At 39.1% G+C, this 24440-nt stretch overlaps 1 protein-coding gene across 1 annotated transcript; it reads right to left on the bottom strand.

The window, feature by feature from the left end:
- Positions 1 to 2782: 2782 nt before the first annotated feature.
- sh3bp2 (SH3-domain binding protein 2) lies at positions 2783 to 22533 on the bottom strand. The gene is made up of 13 exons (XM_069706221.1): positions 22182 to 22533; positions 12354 to 12493; positions 12130 to 12232; positions 10990 to 11107; positions 10035 to 10102; positions 8864 to 8949; positions 8711 to 8782; positions 7864 to 8536; positions 7410 to 7539; positions 6909 to 6964; positions 6594 to 6669; positions 5039 to 5098; positions 2783 to 4915 (listed from the first exon to the last, which is right to left on the bottom strand). The coding sequence occupies exons 1-13, from the start codon at positions 22328 to 22330 to the stop codon at positions 4778 to 4780; spliced, it is 1869 nt and encodes a 622-aa protein (XP_069562322.1). The 5' UTR covers positions 22331 to 22533; the 3' UTR covers positions 2783 to 4777.
- Positions 22534 to 24440: the final 1907 nt, after the last annotated feature.

Genomic DNA, 24440 nt, shown 5'->3' with positions numbered 1-24440 from the left:
CTTTAAACTGAAGTAACAAAACTCGTCCTCTTAAACCAAGTGAGAGGTACAGCTGGTATGACCTTTAATAGATTTTAAAGTTTCCCATTTAATTGACCTTAAAAATGACATCTTTCAGTAATATAAAGCACAATGACGGCAAAATAAAATATAAGTAATAAAAAAATTTAAAAAAATGCATGTATACCTGTGAGGATCTCCATGAAGAACTGTTTATGAATGGATTTCAGCCTGGAAACATTCTCTCTAATAGGACCATAAATGCATTTCAGCACCACAGACAGCGGCGGACACGGCAGATTAAAGTAAAATTCTGACACATGTACAACTATTTACTTTCACCACTTTTTTCTAATAGGCCATCGGTAAAAATAAAGCTTTCGGGCTGGTTAAGCCAGTCTCTTTTAAGCAATTAAGTCCTGTGACATCATCAGCCAAAATGATGCCACTGAGCAGTCAGTGGACGCACAACACATTACTTGTTGTTCCCTGACACCACTCCTTGCTATACTGAAGCACCCATCCATCCATTATCTATACCAGCTTTTATCCTGAACAGGGTCACGGGGGGCTGAAGCCTATCCCAGCTCACTTAGGGCAAAGGCAGGGTTCACCCTGGACAGATCGCCAGTCCATCACAGGACCAACACATAGAGACAGACGGAAACAAAGACTATTCACGCTCTCATTCACACCTAAGGGCAATTTATAGAACCACCAATTAACCTGAGGTGCATGTTTTTTGGATGGTGGGAGGAAGCTAGAGTACCCGGAGAGAACCCACGCAGGCAAACTCTGCACAGAAAGGCCCAGGCCTGGATTCCACCCTGGAACCTTTTTGCTGTGAGGCGACCATGTTAACCACTGCACCACTCTGCCGCCATTACTGAAGCACCATTATCTCAATTCCAATTCCAGTACCTGAAGTCTGATACAATAAGTATCAAAACCAAAACCAATGCTCTCCTTTACTAAGTTTTCCTCAGACTAAAATCACACTTGCTGTGTGCAACTCATTGGAATCATTTATATGTGAGGTAGTGTAAAGGCGGGGGATTGCTGTGGTAGTAAAAGGGGTGAGGCAGATACCGATCCACGGATCCAGAATGGTGCAGTACCAACCTGCTTCTGATGGTTTCAAAGTGAAACTTAAGGATATAAATGTAAAATTTTAAAAAGGTTTTCATTTCAGTTCCAAGTTTTCAGTTCATTTTTTTTTATGTTCTCAGATGAATCTTCCTGCCTTCTCCCCGGGCTGAGCCCCGACTCCTCAGGGTCAGTCCAGTGGTTGTTCAGAGAGTTTAGTCTTTCCTTACTTTGGATACCTGTCTGGGAAGAGGAGGATCATAATTCTAGTTTCTGTCGTCCCTCTTTTGCATGTGCCATGCTCCCAAAATTTAAAATAGAAATAAAGAGAAACTGCTTTTTGGTACAAAGTCATGTCAATTTCTGGTGAAAATGTTTTTTTTTTTTTTTTTTTAATTTCACCGTTAAAATGACCTTTTTATAGGTGCCCTCATGGGTTAAGGGTTAAGATACTGGCCGTTTACAGGAACATCCCTGGTCTTTATCTGGTAAGGAACTTTTCACCACTGCATCACTCGCTTCCTTGTTTTCTGTCATCTCTCCATCGCTGCTGATAATCTAATAAAACTGACTCTACAAAAAGGTTGGCAAATACAATACCTTCATGGAGTAAACATTGACAATCCAAAGAGATGAACTAGACCTTGTTGTTTTGTTGTTCTACAGCGTCCTGTCAACCGTTTTAAAACATGTCTGTTATATGTCTCATAGGTCATGTGTTCAAGCAGCCTATTACGACTCATCATTACATTATAGAGTGACCTGAAGCGGTTGTGTTAGATAGCATCAGCTGCTTCAGCAAATTCCCTAAAACCACTACTGTTTCTCTGCGCCCTCTAGTGGCTGTGTGACGGGAGCCAGGAAGAAGTCAGGTGATGAAGTTTATCATCATTAGAAGTCTATGGAAGAGGAGATCATGTTGACAAAACATTGGAATTCAACGAGAGACAGCTCTTCATTTCCTGTTTCTAATCAATGTTGTTTCACTAATTAGGTTCTCCAACCTTGTGAAGTACTGATTTCAACCCAAACCAGGAAGTTTCACTGAACTTCGCCAAGTTTATTTTTGCCCCAAAATCTATCCAAAACTTTACCATAATATTGTGATGTAGGATGTATTAGAGGACTTGCTGCTTTTATAAAAGATGTTCATAAGGAAGCCAAATCCTGCTGACCCCGGCCGAGAGGCTGGACAGGCCGTTTGTTGGGAAAAGGGGTCTTTTAAATAACATGGCATTATTCGGCCTCTGGGGCCGGTTGGCAGCCTCTTTGGCCTCTTTTCGCCTGTGTGGGAGACAGCCTTGATTCTTTAAGCTTCCTCTCTTTTGGAACTAAAACACACTGTTTTGGAAACACTGTGAACTGAATGTTTTCTCTTTTTGCCAATTTGTAAAAAAAACTAAAGAAAAACAAAACACCAACTACAACTGTAGCCCTGAGGAAGCCTCCAGTGGGGAAAGGAAATGGTGAGATTATGGCTTGATGCATCAAAATGAAGTAAAACAGATGAATTCATAAACAATCCAGTCCAAGATGATATTTATTATTGATTACTGCCACTGTTACTCAACACCAAGACAAAATAGTTATATTAGACAACATAATATGGATACATTACTGATTTGTACTCATTAGAAAATATACAATAGCTTATGTACGTTTATTTGTTGTTCTTTACATGCAGATATCAATCTGACATCATGGCTGCCGGATACATTAATGCAAGAACTGACATCTGTGTAATCAAATCAAATATATTAATTTTAAGTTCATGCTTTGGGATTTTTTTTTCAGTATTTTCTGATGTTTTATTAGTTGAATACTTCAGAAAGTATTCAGTCCCCTTCAGTTTTTTTAGCATGCTGCACATTTAATTCTACATTTTTCCATGCCAGTCTGCACTGAATACATTTGTAATTGAGGAATTGTTGATACATTTCAGAATCTTTACGTTGTTATTATTGAGTGTAGTTTGATGAGAATACTTTCCAAAGAGGCTGCAGATCACGGATTAATAATGAAGTCTAACAGCTGTTGATGTGCGTTTTGATGCTCAAACCTGTGACTTTTTCTTTATTGGACCAGACTCAGGAAGTTGTAACCTTGAAGTTTAGATCCAGTAATAAAAAAAGTGAAACGAAACAGAAGGCTTTCAGTATCTGTTATATATTCTCAACTCATATTTCTATAGAAAACAACATATTTACATTTTTACAGACAGGATTTTTACATTACATACAACATTTACATATAAATATGAGCATTTTAAAAACTGGTTTACTAACTAATTGCAGAATTTTTAGCAGTTGACAACAACAACAAAGAAATCTGATTTCCTCCGGTTCAGTTTAAGACACTGCACCAATTTTAGTTTGGTTTTATTTTATGTTAATAAGATGTTTCCTGCTATTTTTACCTACCAACCTGATGAAAAGGTAAGTTTGAGTTTGAAAAGCATTCATTTTTAAAGCAGGTCTCCGCAGGTTTTGTCAGCAGAATTCACAATTACAATTTCCGGACTTAGCACCTGAAAACAGATGTTGCATTTCATACAGTTTATATAATGATGCTGCTGCCCTCTCGTTCCTGACTTTGACACTTCTGCATCTGTTAAGGACGACATGAACTCTGTGTCATTTGGTTCTTAAAGTGGCCAGACTGGAATCATCTCAGGGCTCGCGATGAGAAGATAAATGACAATGGTTGTGTCTTAATACCCACATATAATCCTAATCACTAGTTACACACTACCATGTAGTGGGCACATGTGCTCCCACAATTCACCAGTCTCACAGACATCCAGCTGTTGGCACTCATGCACCTACATGTTACTTCTTGGACCAGCTGTGTTCAACGGGCAAAAAAAGTTGAACTTTAAGACATATTATGTCAAAACAAGAAGTAGTTATGGCAGAACTTGCAGAGTTTTATTGCTTTAATCAAAATTGATAAATCTTGATGAGACTGTTACTATTAATGCATATCTGATGATGTAAAACATAATTTTAAATATATCTTTACCATTATACCATTTAAGATATCATAAAATTTCTGTTTTACATTCAGTGAGTAGGCCAAAGTGCTTTTAGATGACTTGCTCTAAATATAACTGTAAGGCTTTGTGGTTGATCCTCCTGAAGTGTTCTAAATTTGAAAATATATTCTTCTTAAGCTATTATTTAATGTCACAGCGCCACTCTGTGGACAAAACACATCACATCCATAAACTGGCTGGAGCGACCTTGGTATTATAATTCAATATTTTTGTCTGCACACTGATTCTTCGTAGTTTAAATAAAGCAGCAGCAATGTTTTAGAAACAAAGCAGGTGTCTCATTCATTTAGATTCTTGGTCCATTTTTGGAGAGGTTGTCTTTGTCATTACTAATATCTTTTTCTTGATAATTTAATGTGCATTTACACTGACTTATATTTTTAGTACACAGAAGAGGATAAGGATTGTCCACTATGCTAAGAAAGCAGTCTAGTTACTCTGTTTTCTTTTCCCCTGAACAGTGAGATTTATGATCCATTTTAATATATTGTGACAGTTCTTTAATCTGTGTAAGTTATTTTATCTCCATGAGTTTACTGACAGAGATTGATTTCAGTTGCAGAGACGCTCCAAGTTGCCGTCTGTCTTGTCTGCTGGTTTTAGTTGTGTTTTCAGTGAACTGGCTGTGTAGGCTGCTCAGTCGCTCGGTGTCTTCATGTAGGGCTTCTGCAAGCAGAGCTTGCCGTGGTGAGGAAGAGGATGGTTGTAGTAGTGTTCGATCAGATCTGACAGAGTGGGGAAGGTCAGTTCGCTCTCCAGAAATATGCAGTCGTCCTGTCAAAATATCCACAGTGAACAAGACACTTCATGACTGTGATGTCGATGTTTATTTTCTCCACAAAATAATGTTATATTCATGTGTAGTCACAATACAATAGAAAGCAGCTGGTTTCTTACCTCTTCAAACAGTCTGTAGTTTCTGGCTTTGCTTATACTGATGTCCCACACCACCAGCACCTGGATAATACACCAACATTATTTCTAATACACTCCTTTGTCAGGATAAGGACACATGGTAACCAGTATAACAGACTTTCATTCAAAGATATACGATCTCTGAACAAAAGATAGCCACTGGTGCCTACATATAGAGTAAAGTACAAGATATATTTAGCTATGATATATATGATATAAAACCCCATCATAAATGAACCTCCAATAATCACTCTCTGATAGCTGTTTTGGTCTCTACCAGCTTCCGAAGGAAATATGGCTCTTAGCTGCTAAGTGCTCGACTATGTTCACCAGCATATGCAACAATTTAGGTTTTCCAAGCCTTGACACTGAAAACAGCTGAATGGGACTGAAAACGACACCATGAGATGGATGAGAGTGGACGAAGCTGCGGGTCGGATGGCCGAACAATGAGTTGAAACTCACTATAAACCTCCATAAAGCCGAAATGACCTGCAGATTCAGCTGAGAAACCTGTGGAGCGAGCCCTGTTACAGTCACACTGGTATCTCCTTTTCATTTGATGCATTGTTATCTTAAAAACATTGATTATAGACAATTGCTTGGGAGTGTATAGTAACTGTACTGGCTGTTTTAGGATGTACTTGGGTGCATGAAGGCTAATTTAGTGCTAACATGCTGATGTTTGAGGTGTACCGTATGAAGTTTAATCAGCTTTATTGTCTACCATGTTCACTGTCTTTTTTTGTAGTGTGTTGGCAAGCTAACATTTGCTAGTTGGCACTTTTAGGGTAGAGGGTAGAGTCCATGTTTTAGTTTGAATGGCTCCAAATTTAAGTTTGTTAAATTTTCAACGTCTTTTAATTAACAGTAATGTTTAAAATGGCAAAGTACTATGTTTATATTTGTATAAGACCCCTCTTTGATCCTTTAAGAAGAAGTGTAGAGCAGCTCAGCACGGTGGCTGTACATGTCGTGTTGCATTTTTTTTTTCTATGTTCGCCTCAGAGTGAGGTATGAATAACCAATCTCAGCTCACACTATGAGAACCGTGTGACCTGAATGCATTTCTACCAGTGAGTCACAGTTTCCTATTTGAAGGCGTTTAGCATCAGTGGTTCACCCACAAGTAACTAACATTTATGTGAGCTTGTTATCTTTATTACCAATATTTGTTTTTTGGTAATAGAATTGAACACTACACCACTGAAATCAGTCCGACAAGACAAGAGATGGACGAAAGGAGAATCTTTTAAGAGTGAAGAGGTGAATGCTGTCACTAAAAATACAAGCTACATCTTGAGAATATACATTTTCTTTACTCATCTTAAATAATTTATAGTGTAACCTGCTGTTAAGAAGAAAGTGAACATATACTGGACATTTTCTTGCGCAGTATAAATAAGTAGTGAATAGAATTTTTTTTATTTATGACTATGTATTAGTGAAAACTTTCACAGTACAGGATAGAAAATACTTTTAAAACGAAGATGATTTTTACTAAAAGTCACTTGACAGGCAGCATTTGTTTTTTTACCTTTGAAGTTTTGGTTCCTGAGTTTCTGATGCCGTACAGCCCGTCCTGTGGAGGAAACATGGTCTCTCTGAATAACCTGCAGGCACAAACATCATCACAGGTTATTAGAAGAAACACATTTTCTGATGCCTTAAATTATGTGGACTGCAATGCAATACTGTATTTGTACCGGATTGCTTTTCTAAATCTAGATTTAAACTATTGGTATTAAAACAACAGTTTTTGCCACTGGAGGACAGAAATACTCCACAAAGCAGCAGTTGCTGAGGGAATATTTCAGCCTGCAGCTGTAGAAAAAAATTGTGAGTGTCATACTTTTCTACAAAGCTGGTTTCAGAGGAATCAATGAAGACAGATTCGGGCAGCTGAACCTGCAGAGAGAAACAACTGGTTAAACACAATGAAAACAGAATATTTATTGGAGCACTGGTACTGTCTCACATAAGGGTAGTTTCAGACTGAGAAATACATTCAGACAATAAAATAACAAAATAAGAAACACAAAATCTGTTTGAGAATTCATGTTTGTTAATACTCCAATCAATGGTGACGTTAAATTAAACTTACAAGCATGCATGTAGGCTCTGGCTTTGGCTTTAAAGCAGGTCAAAGTTGTACCATGTTATTTTGTAATGAATGAATTAATCAAATGAATAAGATCCAAGAAATATGAAAATGAAAATAAAAGAGTTGTTTTTTCCCAGTCAAGGTGATAAAAACTGGTTTGTGTAATCTAAAGCAACATTTTTACACAGAAATTCAGATGCATGCAGAGAACTTTAATATCAGCTGACACATCATTTCAGTCTCTCTTACATTCACGTAGTCGTCATCAATGTCGTCGTCTCCTCCGCTGCTTTTGGACGAGTCTTGTTTCCTCCTGAACTCTCGTTCAGGCGTCTCGTCTCCCAGTGAGCGGAAGCTCTGGCCATCAGGAGACGCTCTCCTGGTGAGAGAACATATCTTAGTCAGGCGGTGTCAACCGTTTTTTATGCTCTGGTTTGTATTGGTGGACAGTTGTTTCTACTGCGTGTACATTTTCTACACCTGTTGAATCAACAGGATACCGAGTGTAAATAAAGCAGCTGTGGAGCTGTTGAAAGGTGGATGTTTTCATTTTGGATGGAGCTCTGATCGACATTTGCCCGTATATATGCTTGAACACACCTGTACTGAACACCGAAAATGAATCTGGATACCTATCAGGATAATCTTGCTTTTTGACAGTGTTTTATTTAATTTAATTTTTTTGTGTTTGTTTCCAACTTACTGTATGGAGGTTCCTGGCTGCTTGGACTTGGCGGCAGGCAGGGGGGGCTTGACCGTTGGTGGAGGAGGTTTGGGTGTTGTGGGCTTTTTGTGAAGTCCAGTTTTAAGAAGGGGAGAGAGTGGAGGGTGGCCAGGTCGGGGTGGGTGACTGGAGGACATTTGGTTGAGGGACAGGGTGTTTTTTAGAGCTGGTAGACTCGGCCTGCTGCGGTGGTAGTTGTTGGCCAGTAACTGGCTCGCTCCAGAGTTATTGGAGCAGTGGACAGGACCGTTCAGGGTCAATTTGGTCTCTAACTGATCCCAGATGGGCAGAGTGGCTGGCAGAGGCCCACAGTCCCTCTTGTCATTCCCGGAAACCCCCAAGGAGGTGACCCTGCTCTGAAGAGTTTTCTTGGCATTGGGAGGAGGGGGAGGTGGAGGGCTGGGAGACAAGGACTTGTGCAACTGGGGGGCAAAAGGGAGCGGACTGGGCAGGCCTTTGCTGTGGTCCTTCACTACGGGGAGTGGGGGGACAGGCAGGGGTTTCTTGGGCAGCGGGCTGGTAGGGATTCTGTGTTGTGTCAGCGTGGAAGGAGGCGGGCCTCTGAGGAAACCTGCACTGGAGTCCTGGCGGAGCGGGAACACTGGTGGCACCGGGGGAGGAGGGTAGGAGGGGGGTGGCCCTGTGGGTCGCCCTGAACAGGTAGAGATAATGCAAATTCTTATTGGTGTCTTGTTTTAGGTAAAGATTCTCGTTGATACTTAATACTTATTTTCCCTGTCCAGTTTCTACGGATTTCTACAGTAAAAAAAAAAAGTGTGTATACATGTTTGTGTTTGTGTGTGTGTGTGTGTGTGTGTGGCGTCACCTGGAGAACAGTCATCGCAGTCTGGCTTCAGATAGTCTTCCTCGTCGTCATCATCATCATCCTCACCATAATCTTCACACAGGAAGAGAACATATTAACACAAATCTAATACGCACCACACCTGTGTTATTAATCATGCATTAATCATCTTACCATCTTCTGTGCTATCAACAGGGTGTTTAATATCCATGAGCCTCTCAATCGTGCCATAGAAACTGTCTGCGTCTGAATCTGAGTCACTATGGCGATAAAGAAAATTGTAATCATTAATAATGCAAAAAACCTTTAAAAAGTATAGATGGATTTTATTGGATGTTGGGTCATGGAAGTTTCTAAATGTAGGAAGCTAAAATAAATGAAAATCTGTCAAAATTTTGCTGTTTTTCCAGCATTTGAATATTTTTGTATGGCAGGAACAGTAAGTTGAAGTAAGTTGAGTTGGATAACGTCAGTCGCTAACATGTAATACTAAAACTCTAAAACTCCTTACTGTTTTTGAGCTGTTGTTGCTATATGATAGTTTTCGAGCAAGCTAGCTAGCTATTTAATTTTTAACATTATGAATGTTACAATTATAAAAGACATCACAGCAACTTTTACTCCTATTATGTTATTTAGTATTCAATATTGTGGTCTGATAGCGAGCCAGACGCTAACACCTGCCTCCAGAAATCTTACAGCTGAAAATCCTGCTGTTACGAAATAGAAACATGTTGCTATAATATCCATCTTTTTGTCACACGACAACAGCAAATTTGTACTTCAATAAATCTAACTTTGATGTCATACAATATTACAAGTTTCCCTTGAGATTAAGCTCCGTGATGAGGAGACTGATGAAAGGTTGATAAATGAGCTGGCAATGTTCCCATTCCCGATAACACTATGTGGTTTGAAAAAAAAATATCAGTTTGGTAGATTATTGATCAAAAACAAGAGGCCATTTTAATTACCTACATAAATTATAAATTTGCCTCTGGCACGGAAAAACAATTGGGCCATTAGTCTGTTGGCAAAAAGTTGCAGTGGGCCGTTATAACCGATTATAATCACTGTAGTTTGCTAAATTCTCATTCAAACGTGACTGAGGTCAGACAGAGATCGGCAGCTCTCCGTCTGTCAGAGACGTAGAGTACAATACTGGGTTCTGGACGCTTATGAAAAGTTCCTCAATGGTATTTTTCCCTCCAAGTTAATATCTATGTTGGGTTTTGTATTTAGTTCACTGATGTTTCATTCTATTATAATAACACAACTATGACGTACATTATTTACACAGCGTCTCCATCGTGTGAGTAAATATGATGTGATTTGCTGAGGTTACCTGGGAATGTGGGACTCTCTCCTGTCGTTATAGTGATCGATCTCCCTTCGCAGTTGTCGCATCCATTTCTGGAAGACAGCGAACAAAATATAACAGGTGTCTGTGTGAAACCGAAGCATTGGCTTATTAATCATCAGAGTGCTTACAAAAGAATGATCCTCTTTCATATCCCTTTCCAGAATTCTTCACAACAATACTTCATTTAAAAAAAAAAGAGGCTTATTTGATGTCTTGCTAAGAGTTAAATGACAGGACTGATAAGTAATTTGTGTGTGTTTAGTACAGGATTAGCTCCATTAGTTTAGCATAGTATAACAACGAGAAGGATATCTCCATCAGTTATGTCTTCCACCACTCCAAAACTGTCTCACTTGCTTGTTATATGAAGCCAAATTAAAAACCCAAATTATGCTTCGATGTATCTTAGAAAAAGTTTGAAAAGAAAGAAAGAAAATGAGACAGCTTTAAATTTCCTGAATGTTATTTTTTTTTTTTTAATTTAGCAACAGTTTCTCACAGCACACCAGGTTTCTGTTGTTCTACATATTATGAACACGTATGTTTCAGCTGATCTTCTAATAACACTCTGGATAAGAATAAATAGGGGAATTTCCCAAATGTTAAAATATTAATTTTACATTGGCTACAGTAAGAATTTTTAAGAAAGAGGAAAATCCATGACTTTCAAACCCAATCACTCCTTTTGACCACATTTCCAAATTTAATAAATTGTATACAATAAGCAAATTCTATATATGAAACAACACTGACAAAAAAAATGTGTATTATCATAAAGTCCTGAACAAGTCTTTTAGAGATTAAATATAATAAAATATACATAATCTCAGGGGTCAAAATTGTGTTAAATTTACAAATAAGCCCTCAGCATGAAAACCAAAATTTAATTTGAGTGTTTTCTATCTATCTACATGTGCACATGTACATGTCTTCTCACCCTCCTCTCGTCCTCACTGGCTGCAGAGAATAACCACGTCCTGTGTCTCTTACTGAAGTGGACGATCTTAAAAGGAAAAACATTACTGGATGTTGTCTCCTCCGCTGCTCTCATTACTCTGTGGAAGAAAATAATTGTAGTAATGCTCCAAAATATGTCTTTTTATAGGGAATTATGTACATTTGAATGTGTTAATAGACCAGTGTTAATCATAGTCTCAAGCCAAACGCACGATGTTATGAGCGCATCTGTTCTTTTGAGCTGGGACATGTAATTAACATAATTTAATCCATAATTCTGGTTAATGTAGAGATAATAGGCTGCAGTACATCACTATGAAAAATCAAAATGTTTGTTTTGAGCATTTTAAGTGAAAGTGAGTTTTGAAAGCCAGTAATGACATCATATGGCCAAATTTGTGACTCACTAATGTCAACACATAATATGAATATGTCATGATTTTAAGACGTAAAGCCGCCTTCACACATCTAGACTGGGAAGTGCAGCAAGAGCCCATTCATTCATCACAAGACTCAAACGATAAAGAAGTGGGGAACGTGAGAAAAGTTCAACTATGTAAAGTACATAAGATTAGATCAGACCTTATTAATCCCACAGTGGGATCAGTCTGGTCAGTTTATGAATCCCTCGTAAAAAGATGAACAGAGTTGTATTCTACTCTATTCTACTGTGTAAAATAACTTTCAACAAAGTCAAAAGACAGCTGAGCAATACCTTTCCTATTTCATACATTATACAACTATCATAAGCTACAACTACCATAAGCTACAGCTACATTTTCAAAACAATGAATGGAAACAAATCACAAATGAGTGTCTTCACTGTGTGCCAGTTTAGAGGCAAAGTGAGAAAACAACTGACCAATCAGAGTTGAGTAGAATATATAGAATATGGGTTTCTGTGGCGAGAAGGGAGGGACCCACATGTCAGAGTCAGTGGTAAGACCCCAACCTGCACCTGATGGTGCAGCAGCACTGGAGTCCATTTACAGTTTGAGGGTTATGAGTCAAGTGTCTGAAACTCTCTATATAATGTGTCGTATTTACATCAGTGAACTACACAGAATATGTCTCGTAAATGCTGATACAGATCTTGGCATCACACACTCTTTATACTGACCTGTTGTAACCGTTGAGAGAGAAGGCCCCCTGTGGTGCAGGAGAAGTACTGCTCTTAAAGTAGTACACGCAGCCTTTGTGAATTATGATGTACCTCAGCGGCCCTGTAAGACGAGTAAGACGACATTATCATTTCTATGCTTCTGAGCTACAAATATTTTTTTCCCAGAAGAGCTTCCTTCTTTTTGTGTCCATGCGAACTCAAATATTTTATTACTGACTCACATTTCATGAGGCTGAACTGGCTGCCTCCCTTCTTGTGGAGGTATCCCGATGTGGAAACTCCTCCTGGCATGGTGAGGAGGTTCTGGGCCCCGATGGCTCGCATCGGCACCGGCCAGCACACCTCTGGAAACGACATGGTTCTACAGGAGACGAGGAAGAGTGGAGATGTAAACGCAGTGCATAGGTCCCGCTTGTAGTCGCAGAATGATAGAAATGAGGAAATAAATCCCAGCAGACACAAAAACTGCTTTGTGTAGAAATTCGTTTTGAATACAAGAACAAATATTAGAAGATCCAGAAAGAATCAAACCGGCTTCCTCTCCTGTAGTGCTTTCTGAGATACATCAGCTCTCACACAAAGAACTAGAAAGAACTCAGACAAGTGTTAAATCCTCTCAATGAAACCTTACACAGTGTTAGACAGTCACGGGATACATTTTCATTCTAATAAGTGCAGTATTTCATGAGAAAGTTCTGCACCTGCATCCTCCTCCTGAATGTCTTGGCACATGTCTGGAGGGGCTCTTTAACCACTTTTGAAACTGGGTAATTCATTGGTTGTCAATCCAGAGACCCAGATCACACCATCACACACCTCCGCCTGTGGCCACAGCCAGACATGAACTGGAAATTTACAATCAAACCGGTGACATCACATGCGAGAATTCATGATTCACTCATTATCCTACTGTATCCACATTGTCATTTTAATGGTGGAGGAACACACAGCTCAGTGAGGACTCCTCTGGTCCTTGTGGGATTAGTGTTGGAGCCTTGAACTGCTCAGAATGTCTTTTTCTGATTTGGATAGTTAAAACTAACAGCAAATGGAGAGTTAATTCCTACCCATGAGGGGAGAAACAGGATTAAAAAAAAAGTGAAACAAATATATCTCCCCTTCCTTTTCATCTGAAAATCATGCTCCAACACCATCCGAACATGAAGTGTTGCCTACCTCCAGTTGAGCCTCTTGTTGATGCTCTGGACGGCAGCACTCTCCCTCAGCCTGCTGACTGTGGAGGCTAAAGCCGGCAGGAGGTCCATTACAGAGACGAGAAACAGACCGGACTCTGTCTTTACTTTCTGTCCTCTCGTCTCATCTGATCCAAACTGAGACTGACTTGTCCATCAGATTTTCTTTTTCCTCTGATCAAAGTCTTTTCATTTCGTTCTCTGATGCTCTTTACAGTTTCTGTTGATGTCTCCTCGCTCTCTCTCTCTGGCTGCCTTTGTTGATTTCCATTTCTCTTGCTCTCCCTCGCACATAAACACACTCAAACTCAGATAGTGCATACATGACACACACACACACACACACACACACACACACACACATTTAGTTCAGACAGGAAACGCAAAACATCCTGCGTCCTTTCACTGGGATTCAAAGCTTAATGTGTGTGTGTGTGTGTGTGTGTGTGTGTGTGTGTGTGTGTGTGTGTGTGTGTGTGTGTGTGTGTGTGTGTGTGTGTGTGTGTGTGTGTGTGTGTGTGTGTGTGTGTGTGTGTGTGTGTGTGTGTGTGTGAAAGAGCATGAGTCAAAATAAACATACCAGTGGAGTTCAGTCAAATTCTTCATCTTCTAATGTGTTTATGTGTAACTTCCAGTCTATCAACAGCATCTACTGACCTCAGAGGGAGAGACGGTGTGTGTGTGTGTGTGTGTGTGTGTGTGAGGAGGGGGGGGTGTCTGGGTGGGTGTTAAGTCATAAAGTATTTAGTAGGATTTCATGCCAGGATCCACTCCCTTTCACTGAGATTAAAACTGGAGAAGTTGTTTGTCCGTTCATTGATTGATCTTGACATACAGTTACTGGTCTGTCTTTTCATGTCAAAGTCAGTTTAGTGTAGCGGTTCAGGACAGGACTTTATTTTTCAAATGAACTAAGTTGTCTGAAGATGAAAAGGATTTTACGTATAGACAGCTGAGGATGAATTGTACAAATGACGATAAGAGCTCCCATTTTTGGACAGTATGTGCAAACAGGAACTGACTGAGTTTTTTTTAAAGAATATAAAAGAGAGCCTGAAAAAGACGATCTCACAAAAATGAGGCACAGATGGAACCACTGAAAAAAAAAGAGTTGGGTCATGATTTTCAAACTTTCAACTAGTAAAAATAAAAACATTTAATATTTTGACTGATGGATGGATGGATGGATGGATGGATTAATGGATTAATGGATGGATTTATGGATGGATGGATGGATGCATGGATGGATGGATTTATGGATGGATGGATGCATGGATGGATGGATGGTGAGAGAATTGTGAGAAAGGGAGTCTGGGCAGAGACGGGGAGTGAGAGCAGGTAGCTGATGTAACATGAAGGCACAAAACACAATAAATCACCTCAAGAGGACATTTAAAGGCTAACATGTGGTTTGTTCTCCGACCGCCCCACATAATGTTTACTGATGACGAGGCGATACAGACCTCAACACTCACTCACATGAACGCAGACCACTCTGCAGTTAACTAAACCTCATCGCAGTCACCGGCTGCTTATCGTCCTCACGAGGACTTCCTCGTCCTCGCCGTAGCAGAGCGGACACACGGCCAGCAGACAAAACTGAAACAACCCTGTGACTGTGCACTCAGCATTTTAATGTTTTTTTGTTTTTTTTATAGGAAATGTGTTAAAAGCCATTTTCAACTAGAGGAGGAGAAAGATCAGGATCATTAGTAGAGGTGGGAATTTTTGGCAAATTCTTGATTCGATTCCAAATCTTGGTGTTAAGATATGTTCCAGAATTAGTTCTTAATATAGATTCAAATAAGGAAAAAGTGGGGCACTATAATTTGGGTCTTTATCTTGTTTACTGTGTATCAAACTACTGGCTTCTGCACTTTGCCCACTGAGCTGCAAGTGAAATATGATGGCAGGAAAAGCACAAACTGTGTGAGAGAGTATCCAGCTCATTTAATGAATCTATCTTTTAAAGTTATTGATGTAAGTTAGGTTAATTGCATTTAGTGGGAAACATCGTACAGTTTTCCTGTTGTACAAAACTTGTGAATGAAAGTGTCGTTTACAGGTCGACATCATTGGCTGTGCTGTTGTAAAAAAAAAAAGTTGGTGTAGAGTGGAGGGTTAGGAGTGTGGGTTGTTCGTTTTCTCCACAAATTACAACTTTGTTCTGAAAATGTCTGAGTTCTTGTTCTAAAACAGTGTGTGCTCTGATTGTTAAATCACCATTAAAATAGTTATTATAAATCTGAACAAAAACTCTTTTTATACAAAAATAAAGTTATTATTGTCAGAAAATTTGTTGAAGAGGCGTTTTCATCAACTACAAATTTGTTCTCAAAATCTAAATTCCATGCATCAAAATAGATATAAATATAGAGATAACGAAAAGGGGATCCTGTCTGGGAGGCCTAGTTACAGTAGATTCATCCCAAATACACCCAAACAAAATAAATATGCAGTCACGTGATGACACTTCCTGATGGATGAAACACTGATATACAATCTTTCTCTGTCAGCAGGGTTACAGGCTTTCTAGGAGTCAAACTGTCTTCTTCTATCATGTGGCTCATATATCACAAATTTCATGACAAGAATACCAAACAAGGCATTTACAAAACAACAGCACTTGTCCGAAAAGTTAAGAAATCATTTTTTAAACTCATGCATTAACTCACACATGATTTCCTTATTCTACACAGCAATGTGGGTTTGCTGATGTTTATCTTGTTTCAGCTTTGAACCCTGTCACCTCACCGACTGTGTTTTTTAAGCTCTCTACTCTGAAGTCTGCTGATGTTTGTGAGCCAGAGATGCTAATCAGAGAGCAGCTGTTTCACAGGAAGGGAAGCACAGGAGCTGCTCACATACCAGACTCATTCAAACATATCCTCTCCGGACGCACACAAACACAACGTCTGGGCCCAACAGTGATTTAAACTGACCTTTTAACTTTGTTGTTCACCTGAGATAAAAATAAAATAAAATGGAGGCTTCATGGCTGCAACTACTGGTATGTAGCAAGATTATGAGAATCGTCAAAGCAGATGGCGGCTCATCAAGATGACTGCTAGGTACTGGCAGCAGTTCAACTAACTGGAGGATGAAGGGTCGCTACAAAGACAAAATGTCACATACTGAGCGTTAACTAAGAACATATGACTATTCCTGCGTTCCGAATCGCATACTATTTCTTTTCACTTTTAGTACGGACTACAGTAAGTATGTACTGTTGCATGTAGTATGTGTACAATTGGGACATACTACTTCATCATAAAAATGCGTCTTGAACTTTTACCCACTTTGTCGTATCCGTCGCAATCCGTAGCGTGACGTTCGTAGTAAAAAGGAAAATTTGGAAGATCTGGAGTACGCTTCCTTTTAAGGCCTCTTTTTCTTCTCTTCCTTCCTGTTGTGGGTGGAGCATTAGCGCCACCGACCGGATGTAGTAGGTAAGTAGGTAGGTAGGTAGGTATATACTTTATTAATCCCTGAGGGGAATTTTTAAAAAAAAAAATTTTTTTTTTTTTGGTAGGACACCCTGGTACTTTTGGCATCCTACATTTAACATACTAGGTATTGGGACATACTAAATCTTTTTTCAGCATACTAAATAGTATGATAGTATGGATATTGGAACGCAGGGTAAGTATGGATAAACAGGATTATACAGTGTTTTACACAAAAACGCATCTTGAAAAGTGAACTGGGAAGAGCTGAAGGTTTTAGTATAATCTTCTGTGCTTTTAGAATACTAAGATGTTCTGTAACAGCCTAAAACAAGAATTTGGAGAAGACACAAAAGAAGTAGCTCAACCACAGCCTCAAATTTAAAAATCACACTTCTCGACGGTTACAACTTCTAAGAAAAGGCTAAAGAGGCTAGAAGCCGAAAACACACAAAACATATGTTTTTAACTTCCTCTCTTCTTCATTTTGAGGAAACTGAAATTGAAACCAGAGGACCTGTTTGATAGAAAACCCCTGATGAGCCACATTGCATGACAGTGTTCTTGTTAACTTACGTCACTACAATGTGACTGACAAAGGACTACAAGATGACTTATTGTCATTTTCTATGAATTCACATACATTGCAGATAATATAATTTGAACTGTTAGGACAGTGGATTTTAAATGCCACATTTCCCGCAGTATGAAGTTAAAACTTGTTCAGGTGAACAGTGCTTTTCACACTCCCCAAATTCATGGGACAAAAATGAAGTACAAAATTTAAACAAAGTTGTAATATGTCATGCTATATTTGGAGTCAGTTCCTTTGCAATGATTGTCTGACACCCTCAAGATGGCTTATGCTTCTCTGTTTGGACTGAACCTTGTTTCAATAGCTTGTTATGGAGAAGAATTTGCTGAAAATGCAGCAAGAAAATTTAAAAAACCAGTGTTGCATATTGTCCCCTGATCAGGCAGTTATGGCCACCTGTCAGACGCTTCTCAGGGCATATAAATCAACCAAACACAACCTGCTTCTTAACAAAGTTTACTGTTGAGATCATTCCACGGTGAAAAGATTGTTTCACCAATATGGATGTGAAAACACTCAAATTTAAGCCGGAAATGAAAACTTCATCTTTCTGATGATTTAATTTTGTGTGCCCGTGTTTGTGTGTGTATCTGCACACCAAATCCCAGGAATAGGATATGAAGGCATAAGTCTTTTAATGGACATAATACTTGAATATTGTGATGTACACAGCTAATGTTCTGTTGGTTTCTGTTGAACTAAGATCAATGCTCTACCTCTTCTGAAAATCACATCTTGTTTCACCAATAGAGACCACAACTGCATTAGCTTTGATTACATTTTCAATGATAGCATCATTTTTGGAAGGACATTATTTTTACACACATTTCCACCTTTTTTTTTTTTTTTTAACACACAAAATGGAATAGGGAAAGTCCAACATCAGATGTAGAGACCCTTCCTCAACAAGATCCACCGATACAGAAACTACATGCTGGGAGTCTATATTGTTTCTTGAAACAGAAAGCATGGACATGGGCAATAAAATGTGAATACGGGAAAACACAAGTTATTTTCTTTTTAAGTCGGACATGTCATGATACCAGACAGACAGTGTTCACAGTCACTATGAGGTTACGGGTTTGATTTCCAAAATAGCACCATTAGCAAGAAAACCATGTGATTTTGTCTGAAAGCTGCAGCAAAACGTTGTAAGTGGGCAGCATGAGACCTCCTGACTGTTATGGGGAATTTCTCAGGTGTTCTTCTCTCTGGACCAAAAATCTAAATTTTCCATGTGTACCTTTCATCGAGCACCTCAGCATCTGCTATAGTGTGGTACAGATTTACACAACTGTCAGGTGTTTGCTTTAAAAAAGAAAAATGGATATGGCACACCTGTGACCTTGCTAAGCATGTGCTTTAGGCTCAGACCTATTTATGAAACCCCCACAGCCTCCTTTCAACACACGGTCCCAAACACACAGGTCTCTGGTGAACTGCCGACCCAGCTGCAGCAGATACAGTCCATCCTGTCCAGGAAACAAACAACGTCACAGACATCACACTTCCTGCACACCACCCTCCGCCACCGACCACATCGGTTCCTCCGCTGGTACAGCTTCACATTCTAACACATGAATAGAAAATGAGAAGGGTTTATCTGAAGTCGTTTACTTTTATACCTGAGTTTATGTTTCTAGATAATAAAAACTAATAAGGCGGATGAAACTGAAAAAAACCCAACAATGACAATGAAGGTTCTCTGTTCCACCTGAAAGAGGGAACCTGAACCTTTTAATTATAGTAATCATAGAAATACTCTTTACTTACATATAATTTTTCTAAACTCAAGTTCTTATTTTATTCTCTTTGTGCTTTTGTGCAGCACATTGTTCAACCTTCGATGCATTTTAATGTGCTATTAAAATAAATCTAACTTGACTTTAAACAGACAACAAAACATGGTAAACACACTGTATGATTTATGATCTGGCTGTACAGTATTTTATAAATAAATTATTTCTCATCTCATTTTGTAGGTGAAGCCCAGTTTTGACTGATGTTTTTTATAGTGGTGATGTCATCATTTTGAAATACTTATTGCACTTTCCTTATGACTTTTTTAAGTTGAGTATGTACTAGATTTGCATTATGTTTACTCGGTGGAAAATGCCACAGCTCACTTTGTTTTATTTGTCTTTTTGTCTTTGATGTATGAGATCTTTGATTGTATATTTTCCTATAGATTATGTCCCCTCCAGGATGAAGCTTGATGACTTTGAAGATCTCTGCCTTTGTGTTTAGTGCTAATCAGATATGTCATCCTGCAAACATGCTAAAGCCAATTAGTGGTTTCCTCACATCACAAGGACTTCAGTTTGTGTGAATGTGGTGCAGCTTGCATTGTGTAATTGGTGGAGAACATAAGCGCAGGTTCATAATAAATTAATAAAAATACGAAAGCAGAACCGAAAGAAAAAGTTAACTGTTATTTCACACACACACACACACACACACACACACACACACACACACACACACACACACACACACACACACACACACACACCTGCAGAAAGCTGAAATAGTACAACCAGATCCTCTTTCTCCACCCGTGGCTTCTCCTACACATCATCACTTGGTGTGTCCAAATATGGCCGCGCCATTCAACAGGAACTGCACCGCCGTCACACTAATGGCTGCAGGAAGGATTCCTCTCACAGTATTACACACAAACACACACACACACACACACACACACACACACACACACACACACACACACACACACACACACACACACACACACACACACACACACACACACACTGTACAAATCTTCCTTTTCAAAATTGACTTTTAAAAAAATAATAATTGTGTAGTGTTTCCTGTCTTAAGTAACAAATTCAAAGATAACAAAAATAAGAAGTGATTTTGAGAGAGAGTGATAAAGAGGTAAAGAAAGGTGCACAGACTGAGATGCAGGAAGGAAGACTGTTTAGATTTGACTGATATGCCCACCCCCCACTCCACCATCACAGGGGTCGAAAACGAGAACACATTTCCTGTAAATATCTTCTCTTCTCTGATGCAAACTCTGCTCAGGAATCACCGTGGCAACAACTGACAGCTGACATCACAGTGGCTTATCTCTGGAAAAATTAAGTGGATTTGTTTCTGAGGAGAAAAAACACTAAACCACCAGATGTGATTTTTTTTTTTTATGCCATCCAGGCTTTTCGTTTTGATTGTTAGAAGTAAAAAAGAATCAAAATACAATGAAAACTGAATCTTGAGTAAAGTTGACTGACTGTTTGCAGCATACGGAATCCAATTAAGACCCGCTTTTGACTTTAGTGTCTTTATCTAAAATTTTAATTTAAAATAGTGTTACCTTCAAAGTTATTTTTGGTGGTCCCACAGAAATACAGTATACTATCCACCTTGAATGACATGAGTGCTGTATACGATTTCTTTTATTTTCTTTCAAATACTTTCTATACATTGATGCATCACTAATGATGTCATGGATATAATAAGTCACTCTCATGGGACTTTTCACTGTGGAACGAGATCTATTTTTGATGCTTTGGTACCAATAAATGTACCTGCTACTAGTAATATAGCTTCTGCTTGCAACTGAGTACTTGTAGTTGTTTTGTTGAGTTGTTGTGTTGTTACTTTAATGTGAGTGAAAGATCTGAATATTTCTTCCACCTGACTGCTATTTACATCCCAAACATGTGTCTTCAGCGTCAGACAGCACACAGGTTGTGAAATATGCCCACTAATGTTTCACTCAGTCACTGCACAGTCAATTTGTATGTGGTTTTACAATGTTGTTAGATCATACTGAGCCTCTATGAATAGGCCTCATTGAGTATACTGTAGCAGCCTGGCAGTTAATGCTCTCACACCTTCCCCTTTTTGTGTTTTCTTTTGTTTTTGTCTCTGTTACATTAGTCACCATAGTCACTGTACTTTTTATTCCTGCAACAGAATTCACTCTCAACGTGGGAAGTTTTTTGGAAGAAAGGTTTTACAAGATATTTATGACTTTAGTCATTCCTGTTGGAGCCTTTATTTTTCACGTGTCATGCTGTTTGACAGCACAGTGACAGTCTTAAATATACAGTATGTGTTGTTACTACCACTCCAGTGGAGCTGTTGCTTTTTTTGCCTCCTTGAAATGGAACGACTTCTTTTCTTATTCGAGCAAAGTTTCACATCTGGGTAAAGGTGACAAAATGACACTATTTTAAGTGCGTCGTGAGAAAATCCACGTTAATTCAGACTTTTTGACTTCCGAACAAGCTATGCTTCTTCTCAAAACTGCAGGCTGAAATGTTCCACAGTAGAAACATAAATAAGCAATTCATCGTAAAGGCATCTGCATGACAACTAATGTGAATAAAAACACAAAGATAAAAAAAAAAAATCTTTCATTCGGAGATTCTCCAGCTAAAGTTAGCTGTTTTTACTATCCAACCAAACAAAAGTGTGAATGCTCAATATCTCAGTTGCTTGATTGACCCCTTTAAATGGGAGGAAACTTGACCAAATCAAACACTAGCCAACGCAGAAGACATAAAGCTCCTGCTGTGATTTTGCAAAGCACATGTGATATCCAGGATGATAAAAAAAAGAGCTACAAAAAGCCAGATAGCCGACAGCATATAGACACGAAAACCAATCGATGAGATATTCCTTGGCTCCATCAAGCCCTTCTTAGAACTGGCCGCCAAACCAAAGCAGGCTTGTTTGGGAAACTCTTTATACAGAAGTAACAAAAGTAAAAAGACAAGATAAAAACAGAGGGATGAAATCATCCAGCTGTGCCAAGCTCAGCAGTTTGAAGAAGTCCGAACTTACATGACATCTCTTTGTTCCCGAATACACATCCTGGTGCTCGGTTTGGAGCTCCGCACAAACGACTTCTTCTTCCTCACCGATGGAGTGGACGTGTTGGCGGACATGACAGCGGCAGCACGGCACAAAGTACCACCATACTTTTCAACCATGTGCAAGGATGTTGGATGTATGTACGGTCGGACGGGTGCAGGGTGGCAGATTCAAGATCAGAAGAGTGGTGAGATATGGAAGCGTAGGACCAGAAGGCAGATTGAGAGGAAAGCAGGAAGAACAGAAGTTCAAGCGGAATAATGGAGGCAGAAAATCTAAAAAAGGTCCAAGATGTGGATCGACGAACTGAATCAGTCCTGTCGATTAGGAAGTCTGTTGGTGGTCTGAACCCCTGATACTCTGCCATACATTTCCTGAAGGGGGCGCCTCCTCCAGCCAGCTCTGCTGATTGGTTGACTGGCTACGGCGTGTTCCTTCCTGTTTCCTGAGAAATAGTGTGTGTGTGATTGGTTTGCCGGATGCAGCCCACACCACTTACAAACACACGCTCGGACACACAGGACCTGACACAGAAGCCGGGTATTTTCCATCTTGTAAGAGTGGAACAATACACGAAACAAGTACACACACACAAACACACCCACCCACACGTCTACAAATACAACCTGAAACAAAGTTCCTGTGAAGTTGCAGGTGAATGAAGTGTGCAACTACTATATATAGTAAGAGACCTTAACTTCCTTGTGTCCCATAAGACGTACACGTACATCCCTACGGACACAATATGGAAGATTAAAAATGCAAATGTACAAAAATTATATAAACCCATTGTAATATGTATTATATATATTTTTCAAGTATGCATTTACTGTGTCATAATGTTGTAGTGTTATATAATGCTGCCGCTATTGATGAAAGCAGAAAGTCTAACAGTTGTAATGTGAAAGGTTGTTTTTCATGGGTTCTTTCAGCTTGCTGGGACTGGACAGTATGTTTTTCATCTGAGTATGGACGCAGTTTCTATTTCAAAGAAGTAACAGCTCTCTTTCACCCCCTCATGAAAAACTAACAGTAATAGTGCTTTGCATAGAGTATTATTAAGTTTTACTGTAATTATGACACAGTAAATGAAGTATTTTACTTAATTTCTATCAGCTGACTCCTGAGCTGGCCTTCAATATATCTGCCTCTTTTCCTCCTTAAGTCTTTCTCTTTAAATCTTTATTACTTGAACCAATATTTTCCGTCTTTCTGTCTCCGGTTTTGCATTCTGAGCTTTTCCCTTTTCATTGTTTCTTTTCACTCTGGAAAATAATTCTCAGTTTTTGACCTTGCACCCAGCAGCATTTAAATGACCAAATATGGTAGCTTTCAAGCAAACTTTTAACCAGCAGTGAAGCAGTAAAAACTGTGGTATGTAAAATAAATTCGCCCAACGAAGGGCTCATAATCAACTCCTCTGTGGTGTTCTGTTTGACATTTTACTATCTTTAACTGAAAGGCTACATGTTTTTTCACCGAACTCAGATTCTGCTCAGCGACAGTCTAATTTTGGTTGCACGACCTGAAACCAACGTCAGCAGCAGCTCAAAATGTGAGGTGTTGAAAACAGAAACACTTAAGTTAGAGTTTGAAACCCACTAAAGAGCAGGTTCTCATGCTGTATTGTCAGGTTTAAGATGAAGGGTTTTGAGACTGTAATCGACAGAGTATTGGTCCTCTGTCGTCCGCAACTCTTAACCAATTAGGTTAAGAGCTGCTTAAGACGACGTTCTCTCTATTTTGCTTTGACTTTATACTTCAGTTTGCATTTTTGATTTCATGCTTAACCTTTTTTTGACCTCCATTTTTATAGTCTAATTGAATAAAGGTGATAATTAAAGGCCAGAAACATGTTTTTGATTTCCCAGTAAAGTGAAGTTGATCATTTACCTTTCAGATATAAAATGCCATCTATTGACCATTTTAATTTGTTCAACATTTGTATGACATGTTGTTGTAATTATGAACTCTTGAGTTATGCACATGTATTTTGTAGCTACATGTAGCTGTAACCTCTGGCCTCTAATCTAATCAATTAATCCTTGAATCCAATTGAACGTTTGTGCTGAATTTGAAGAAAGTCCCTGAAGGTGTTCCAGAGATGTTACATTCGCGAGAATTGGATGAACGGCTGCATGGACACCCCGGAAATATGACGACAGCTGTCCCAGCGCTGAGGCAAATAAATCAGAAACAATTTCTTTATTCAATAGGTGATAATTTAAG

Source organism: Brachyistius frenatus, unplaced genomic scaffold, assembly GCF_029030835.1.
Source record: "Brachyistius frenatus isolate BFR_SWC_R1_liver_20210118 unplaced genomic scaffold, ASM2903083v1 Contig_3, whole genome shotgun sequence".
Classification (NCBI taxonomy): Eukaryota; Metazoa; Chordata; class Actinopteri; family Embiotocidae; genus Brachyistius; species Brachyistius frenatus.
The sequence above is the reverse complement of the archived record's forward strand: the minus strand, read 5'-3'. Positions and strand labels throughout refer to the sequence as shown.